This window comes from Echinops telfairi, unplaced genomic scaffold (genome assembly GCF_000313985.2).
Source record: "Echinops telfairi isolate 266 unplaced genomic scaffold, ASM31398v2 ScPeMD7_3509;HRSCAF=4178, whole genome shotgun sequence".
Classification (NCBI taxonomy): Eukaryota; Metazoa; Chordata; class Mammalia; order Afrosoricida; family Tenrecidae; genus Echinops; species Echinops telfairi.
Genome location: NW_022107407.1, coordinates 1,101,041 through 1,110,323, shown reverse-complemented (window position 1 = coordinate 1,110,323; position 9,283 = coordinate 1,101,041). Strand labels below are relative to the sequence as shown.

General features: G+C 37.9%; 1 protein-coding gene across 1 annotated transcript in view; it reads right to left on the bottom strand.

Annotated features, from left to right (window-relative positions):
• The window catches only part of RYR2 (ryanodine receptor 2), an 805,653-nt gene that overhangs the window by 202,529 nt on the left and 593,841 nt on the right, over window positions 1-9,283 (bottom strand). The window contains exons 59-60 of the mRNA XM_045294222.1: window positions 5,009-5,086; window positions 3,498-3,573 (exon numbers count right to left, since the gene is read on the bottom strand). Of these exons, the coding sequence (XP_045150157.1) occupies window positions 3,498-3,573; window positions 5,009-5,086 (154 nt within the window). The remainder of the gene's footprint in view (window positions 1-3,497; window positions 3,574-5,008; window positions 5,087-9,283) is intronic.

Sequence of the window (9,283 nt, the reverse complement as noted above, 5' to 3'; positions counted from 1 at the left end):
GCAGATGGACATTGGGCCTCCACTCAAGCACTTACTCATTGCAAGAACACATTGGTCTTTTAAATTGGCATTCCAGGATGCACACCTTCCCGAATCGATTGCTGAAGAAAAATGTGAACATAAGCAAAGGTGGTGAAGAAAGCTGATGGTTCCCGGCTACCATAAGATATAGTGTCCGGGGTCTTAAAGGCTTGAAGCAACTTTTTTTTAAAGTGCATTGTGGACTAAGTGAATGTTTACGCAGCATATCATTAATTTTACATTCAATAATTCATGGACATTTTATTTCATCTCATCAACTTCCGTCCCATCACTTATCCCATTTTCTCCGTTTCCTGTTTCTCCTAGCCCTCAGAACCTTTTCCTTGGGTAAATGGGGGCTTTTTGCTCTTAAATACATTATTTTAATCATACAGGTGAGTTCATTTTCAGACCTCAAGGGAAGGGCCATAGTTTTGGGGGGTCCAACAAATCTCCAGCTGATCTCTCCTAATTGTGAATTCTTCCCCGCTTTTTCTAGGGTTTTCTAATGTGATCTGTTTAGAGCAGTTGCAAGTGAAAAAGTGACACCAGCTAGTTTTTTTTTTTTTCTCCCATCTCAGAGTTACAAAGACTGATATATGTGTGGTCCAATATTGGATTGGCCTAATTGTTTCCGATTTGATTTTCATTATGCTTGTTCCCTCAGGATGGAGAGACATCGTTGGCTGAAACTTAGATGACTTCTCACGAGCATTTAAGCACCCAGTAATTAGTCACACAAGTAGGATGTAGAATATTGTCTTTTTGAACTATATTATGTCAATAGCCTTCTCCCACCCCCATCCCAAGACTGTGGTCCTGATCACCCAGCCCTACCAAATCATTCACTTGAGGAGTTACATTATATCTAAGAGGTAGTCATAATTTTACTTCTGCCCACCTCCCTCTGTCAAATCTGAATATTTGTTGGTATACTCCCACTCTCCTTCTCCACACCTGTTCAGCCCACATATCTACCTCAGCATCGACTTATAGGTCGTCACTGTTATGTATATAACAGCATTTGCCTCTGATGTAAACTCCTACACAATATCTTGCCCTGTCTCCATCAATTGTTATCCACCTCCTTCCTGTGCATTATCTTTCTCCTCACCTTACTTAATACTCAGCTACCAATAACCTATGATTTATGTTCCCTTCTGCCCTTGGTTACTGTATTAGTCTAGGTACTTTAGAGAAACAAATCCACAGCAACTCATGTATAAGAGAGTTTTATGCAAAGAAAGTGTGTATCATGAAAACATCCCAACCCAATGCTGCCCAAGCCCACAAGTCCAACATTAACCCATTAACCCAACACCAGTCCACAAAGTCCTCCACCTCACAAAACAGAGGCAATGATGCCAACTGCAGGAGGAAAGCTGAGTCAGTGAACGAATAAGCATCTCAGCACTAGCAGAGGTCTCCACATGGGTGCTCCAGCACCCAGGGCTGCATCGGGATAGGTCTATGTGGCTTCTCCTTGGGGATGTCTTGTAGGAAGTCAATCTTGCAAGCTGACACAGGGAACTGCTAAGGCAGCTGCACCCTGATGCGACCATCACAAAGCAAGAGACCCGAGAACTAGAAAGGCGAGGCTCACCACCCATTTATTCTCCACCTTTCAATTAGCCCCACATGTGATTACTGGCCAGGTTGGCACAATTAACTAACTCAGTTATCATCAACATTTGCTTGCTTTCGTGTGAATCCTTTTATTGACATTTTGTAATCATTGTTTCCCACAATATTTGTCCTTTTGTGATTGACTAATATCATTCAGTATAATGTCTTCCAGATTCATCGATCTTAGGAGGTGCTTTTCAGATTTATCATCGTTCTTTAACTTTACATAGTATTCTATTGTTGTCTGCACCCAAACTTCTTTATTCTTCCATGGATTGGCATTCCATTTCTCCTCTGATGGGTGTTTAGGTTGTTTCCATCTGTTTGCTTTGGTGAACACTGCTACTATGAACATGGGTGGGTGTGTAGAGTCATGTCCCAGCTCTTATTTCTTTAGCATATATACCAAGTAGGGGGGTTGCTGTTATGTAATTTCTATTCCCAACTTTTTGAAGAAATGCTACACAGCTTTCCACCATGGTTATGTTATTTCACAGTGCCACCAGCAGTGTACAAGTGTTCTAAGCTTTCTGACCAAATCTGTTCTTGTTTTCTGTTTGTTTGTGTGGTAGTTACACAATTCCCTGTCAACTTGATAAGTTAGAATGAAGAGGTGGAATCTAGCCTGTCCATCACGTCACAGCCTGGTGATTCCCTCCTTGTGGGTATGGCCTTCTGATGAGGATATTGGGACTTCCTACCTTCCTTCCTGGAAGCAGGACACATGTCCTCTCCGCTTCACTTTCCTATTGACAAGTCACATGGAGCCATGCTGATGGCAGTCAGAGCCCTGGAGACGCATCCACTGACATTGCATCTACAGTACTTTACACGCACCGACCTGTGATCTTCCTGCGTTTGGCTCATTACATGTGCTGTATGAGTCTGAAGAGGAATCCAGGGGGTAAGATAAGACTTAAGGGTTAATACTCACCTTATGGACTTGATCTAAACTGGGATAGGATATTTTATAGATGCTTAATTACTTCTTGATATAAAATTCTCTCTTACACATATATAAGTGTCTCTAGACTTGTTTAGCTAGTCAACTGGAACTAACACAGTTTGTTTGTAACCTTACTATTAGTTTTCTCATTGCTGTTGTGATTCACATCTCTCAACTGGATAGTAATCCTGAGCATCTCTTCATATGTTTGCTGACTGCCTGAATGTCTCCTTTGGTGAACGGTCCAACATGACACTTTGATAACCAAATAATGTGCTGTTGAAGACGCCAGTTTGATGACTAGGTACATCTGACAGAAGCCAGGGACATTTCTGTTGACTTCTATTCATATGAAAGCTCATTTTCAACCAAACAATTGGCCTATAGTGGGAAGAATAACACTTGTAAAGTAGGAACACCATATGAATTCAAAAGGGCAAAATTTTACCCAAGGGTAAAGTTCAGAATGGCTAGGTATAAAGGAAACATGGAAATACAAAGCACAGAGAGGAATTTTTATAAATGGGAGTTGTAATCAGTACTATGAAATAAAATGTACATGTACCGTTAAAGGAAAACTAATCTCTGTATGTTTCACTCAATTCACAACAGGAAATTTTAAAAATTAAATAAAAGAGCAAGAGAAGGGAAAAACTGAAGTATATGAAATGTGGTGTTGGTGAAGAATGTTGAATAGACAGCCAAGTGTCAAAAGAAGGGGAAAAATAGAGTCAGGGAATTATAGGCTCTCTACCTTAAGCCTATCATGGACATGTCTAAACCATTATTATAAAATAAAGATATAATGAACTCTTGATCTATAAATTCTTGTTTTCTTAAAACACATCTTCTACTTAAGTAGTTGGACTCTGATTTTTCCAATAAAAGTCTTTAGAAAAATTACCTTTGGATTCCAGTTCCATTTTCTTTTTCTTGGCCCATATATTATGGTAGTTCTCAGCCATCATTTCTGCCATCGCCTTAAATGAAGAAGATATTTAGCAGCTGTTTAGTGAGTAGAACAAGGATAGTATTGCTTTCTAAAATGTAAGAGCAAAATATGCTTTTCAGTAATAAAACCATGCAGTATTATTGGTAAACTAATTTTATATCATAAAATAAATTAAAAGCACGGATCTCGTATTTAGAACCTGAAATCCAGAAAATTTTAATAAATTGCCAAATTATACAGCAATAAACAGTACAAGGGAGCCTTGGTGATGCAATGACTAAGTGCTCAGCTGCTAACCAAAAGAAAGGTCTGAAGTTGGAGCCCACACATGACTTAAGGTTCCACTCTCTCCAGTGGAGTCACTATAGTTGGCATCAAATCAAAAATAAGAGGTAAACTTCAAAGTGCTCTTGCATTTGATGGAATTCTCATTGCTATTTTATAATATCTAAAGACATGTTTTTTATTAATTCAGTAATGAAAACAAAAATGGCTATGCATATTTAGCTTACAAGTTATTTATCTTTTTAATTTCCAAAGTTTTAAGAGATGATCTTAACCTAATTAACCACTAAACATAAAGAATATTATCACCACCATCTTTGAGTCAATTTGAACCTCACATCAACCATATACATGTGAGTGACGTTGGATGTCAAACCCCTCTGTGATGTTGTGGATAAGATTACCTCTAAGATTTCTTTCACTTCTGATGTTTGGACTTTTCACAGCAAGATTAGTGGTTCAAAGCAGAGACCTACCAGCTGCTCTGTGGGAGAAAGCCAAGGCTACCTGTGACCCTAAAGATTTACAGTCTCATAAACCCAATATAAAATTGCTATGAGTTGGAATCAACTTGATGTAAATGAGTTTGGTTTGGGGAGTGTGGATGTCATTTTAATGTACTAATACAGGAACAATAATAATACAATGTTTTATGTTTACATCATTATTTCTTTTAGATAACACTAATAATGCCAGTCCTATGATAAAAACACACTATATCAAGGTATTGGTTCCTGGTAACACAATTAAATCTTTCACTCAACCAGTAATTTCATAAGTAGGATCTTTAGGAACAAAGCAGAACAGTTAAGTCCATGGATGGAGCAAGCAAAATACTAGCAGTTTCCCTAAATAAACTGAAATCTATATTGCTTTATGATTAATTGTGGTGATCTTTGAACATCATAAATAAATCATTTAAGTATTTATTTCCTTTTCAAACAAGTTATTTAATAATGTTAGAATTTTAAAGATGAATATTAACTTTAAAAAGAATGTTATTTGCAAGAAAAATTCTATCATCTTTATACAAAGAATTAGAAATACAATCTACAAACTCCATATGATCACCACATTTAAATAATTCATGATTTAAAACATATACAGGAAAGTGCTATACAAGTATGGCATTTTAGAATGAAAATTAGTAACATAAGTTAAAAATTAACATTACTTACATGTAGATCTCTGGAGAGTGTAACATTGCTCATGTCAATGGCCCGGGGGCTATAACCATGGGCAGTATCTATGGAAACCTAGATGATTTAGGTGCAAAAATAACAACTTGTTAAAAAAAAACTGGGGAGAGACTTAAGTAGTACTTTAGGTACTACCTATGAAATAACTAGAAAATGATTAGCAAACATAATGTTTCCTCAGCTAAAACTGGCAAGAATTTACACAAAAAGATTTTACCTTCATGTCAAATTATATTGGTGTGCCTAGCAATGATTTAAACTTGAGCAATGCATGCATGTCCCATATTTATCATAATATTTTGACCAACTGTGCAGTGCATTGAGAATTATGAAATATTACTTTAGACAAAGGCCCATCTTCTCAAATTTCTTGCATCCTGAGGTATCCCAAGTAAATATATTCTACTATATAATAAATATAAAATAATATTTGCTAATATTAATTAGAAGGTTAATATTTTTATGGGTCAAATCTTATGATAATCTATATCTTACACTTGAATTATAAACTGGATGTACAAATAGCATATACAATAGTTTATAAAGACATTTTCAATAACCAAAAGACTTCTTTAATTAAAAGTTTTGGCTTTTGAGAAATGAAATTTATTCTCTAATCATCCCTGCAAGGTTTAATGCTATGTTGGGCTCTCTCATCTCTTTCCACAAAATAGTGCATTTTGCTGTGACTATTATGAAAGTGTACTATGGATGAGTTCTCATTAGTGTTTACAAATTTTAAATTAAAACTTGATATATTTCAAAATTGTATTTTTAAATATGAGTAAAGTAAAATTTAAAAGGGATGATTTCCCCATGCAGTTATTAAAACATAAAAAGGAGGGCAATAAATAAGTACAAAAGTTTAGTATACTCAACTGCTAACTGAAAGATTTGGGGTTTGACTCCACTTGGAGGTGCCTGGTAAGCAAAGCCTGGTGATTATTTCTGAAAAACCAGCTACTTTAAAGCCTTATGTAGCATACTTATTTACACACATGTGACCACCCCAAGTGGGAATCAACTCAACAGCTGCTGTTGGTTTGTTTTTAGTGTTTTGTTTTTTATATGTATGATGTAATGAAAAATGAACTCCAACCACAGCCAACTTACCAGTTACGTTAAGTGACACTTGTTTCCTGTATCTTTATAACTGATTGGTATCCTCTAATAATGGTAACATTTGTCATTCCCCAAGCAAGCTCCTGGTTCTATTTTAAAATGTATTTTTACATTACCTAAGTTTTTTTTTCAAAGGCTTACACAATTTAAAAGAAAATTCTGAATTTCAATTTTAAACAGTAAGTGTAAAGATCGGTAATGTTTTTGTTACCTAGCTGAACATTGATAGGTCAGCAAAAGAGTAGTATACTCCCAAACTGATAAGTTACAGAAAATTCAAAACACTCCATACTCTAACTTGACCCTGGCCAACAGCATTGCTTTTAAGTTAATATCTATTGATTTCCTGTTCTATTCATAATGAAAAAATGTCAATATTTTAACTCTCAAGCTTTCTTATCACCTTCATCTCACCTTTTATTTCAATGAAAAAGTGGAAAAGAACAAGATTAGATGGGCATAAATTTCCTCAAGACTTAAAAATCACCCCAGGAACTCTTCTGTCGATCTCAGCTGTTGTCTAGTTCCATGTCCTGGATAATGAACTAAACTCTATGTACAGTGAAAGACTGCTTGATAGCCTGGGTAACAAACTAAACTCTAGCTATAGTCAGAGACTACTTGGACTCTACAGTATAGGATCAGTGTGCTTGGCTGTTAAATGGGGCTAAGTCTAATGACACAATTTACCTCAAAGGTGAGAATGACATTAGTCAATGTATATTCAACATACAGAAACTGGTCAATGAATGCCTAGTTATTATTATTATTTCTGTATACTACCATTACACCCTATAACTACCATCATCACTATCACCCTTATCCCACCATTCTGTTGCTAGAATCACCCTAGATAAGGGATTAAAATCTCTTTGCTTCCTACCATTTATTTGGATGTGACCTGGGAAATCTGTGATTACTTATCTTTCTCCAGACCACTACTTGTATCCTCAGTTACTACTTTGTCTCTCTTGCTGCTCCCAGGTTTAGCCCCATCCTCCCCAGAGGCAAAGACACCCTGAAAGTCACCTGAAAATTGATAATCACATTATTTCTCCTGATTAAGGGAAAGCGAATCTCTATTCCTTATCATGTTTTCTAAGACCTTGCTCAATTAATCATTTTTTTAGTCACCTGTGATAACTTTGCTTTTGCTTATTACTCAAGCATACATTTAATACCTTAAACACGTAAGCAGCATTTTGTTGTGCATATGGTCACCACGAGCTGCTGCCAATTTGATGACAACTGACGGCAGAATATTATAATATACTCATATTATCTGTCTCCCCTCTTGCTACACTTTAACTGAAAGGTGGTGATTCAAGTGTTATCAAAGCTCCTGAATTTACTGTTTTATTATATTTCCCTTTTGATATGCTATTTCTGAGACAAGATAGACTTAGAATGCATAAGGGACTTACTCAAGGTTACCAAGCTGAAACTCTGTGGAGGCAGGTTCCAACTAGGGCTTCACTTTCTCTCTTCTTGTTCCTTAATTGTGATATTTCCTTTCCCCACAATCTGTCAAAATTGTCATCTCAAATAATACAACATTCCAAGTTTCTAATTGATGTAGTGGTTATGTGTTAGGCTGCTAACCACAACACCAAAGTTTTCAAATAGCAACAACTCTTCGGGAGAAATCTGAGGCTTTGAACTCCTTTAAAGGTCTATTTTACCCTGTCATACAGGGACACTGAGTTGCAATCAACTCCGTGGTAGTGAATTTACAGTGAACCCTCATTTATCGCGGTTAATCGGTTCTAGACCCTACCGTGATAAATGAAATTCCGCGAAGTAGGATTCCTTATTTGTAAATCAAATATTTTCGTAGTTAGAGCATAGAGGACATGAAAAAACACGCTTTAGTCACCATTACACTCGTATTACCCAATTTATTAAACGAAAAAGGGAAAATACAGTAAAACATTTTGGACGTTACAATTATCGTTTATTATTTATTATATTATTTATGGCATCTAGTTTAGAGTCTTACATATTTCACATACAGTATTATTATACATAGTTCTTACAAATACTGTAATCAATAGCCTATGAAATGATTTAAGGGATGTACTCTACAGGTGGGTCGCCGTCTTTTTCCTCTGAAGGAGCGGGTGTAGGCAGTGGGTGCTGTTACGCAAAAACCGCGATAGAGTGAAGCCGCGGAAGTCGAAGTGTGAAGTGGCGAGGGTTCACTGTACTTTTGTTTTTTTCCAGTTACCATCAAACCAGTCCTGCTAAATTTGGTACAACTATTTGTTGCTCTTTGACTGACCTTCTTTGGGAAATGCCCTGAAATCACCCACCTTGCTCACTGCTCACTTCTTTAACCGCTGACCCTATATTTTCACCTCTAGTTCATTTTTCATAAATTGCCTTTGAACATATATGAGAGGGCTTCAAAGATGTCATGGAAAATGGAATTAAAAGATAATGGAATTCCCCCACAATATTTGAAGCCTTTTATCTTGTGCTGTATTCCGTCTCTTTTTAAAATTCTAAATTCTTCCCTAGGTGTTCATATGAATCATAACTATTTTCTGATAAAACAAAAATCGGGAGTGACAAACAAAAACCGGGGAGTGCGGGAAGATGGCCGCCAGATAGGTAGCAGCTCCAAGGCGATCAGTCAGTGGGGAGAGTTGGGGGCAGAGCAGGGTTACCAAATTTGTCTGTTCAATTCCCAAGACCACTCAGAGCATCTCTCCGGCCCAGAGGTGGACTCCCACACATAGCAAGGGCTCCATGCGGACACCCGTGATCTCTGGTGCAGAGCTTCGTGCACCAGCTGCCCGGGCCAGCGCCTTAAGGCAACCAGGTGCACAGCGGAGGCTGCGCCCGCCCTCCTCGGCGCTCATTGCAAAACTGCCAGTCAGGAACCCCCACCCTGCCTCAGGGAACCTGGGGCCCGTGGGTGTGCTCCAACCAGCAAACCCCCCAACCCCGGGCCTCACCCAGGCAGCCCTCGCGGTCCAGAAGGCCAGATAATCCCCCTCCTCCCCAGAGGCTCGCACCCGGCGCCACAGCCAGGTGGAAGGCAGAGACTGAGGACCTGCCTCTGGGTTCCATGCAAACCGCCAATCAAACCTTCTTGCACGCTCAGCGGTCACAGCTCAGAGAAGCCCG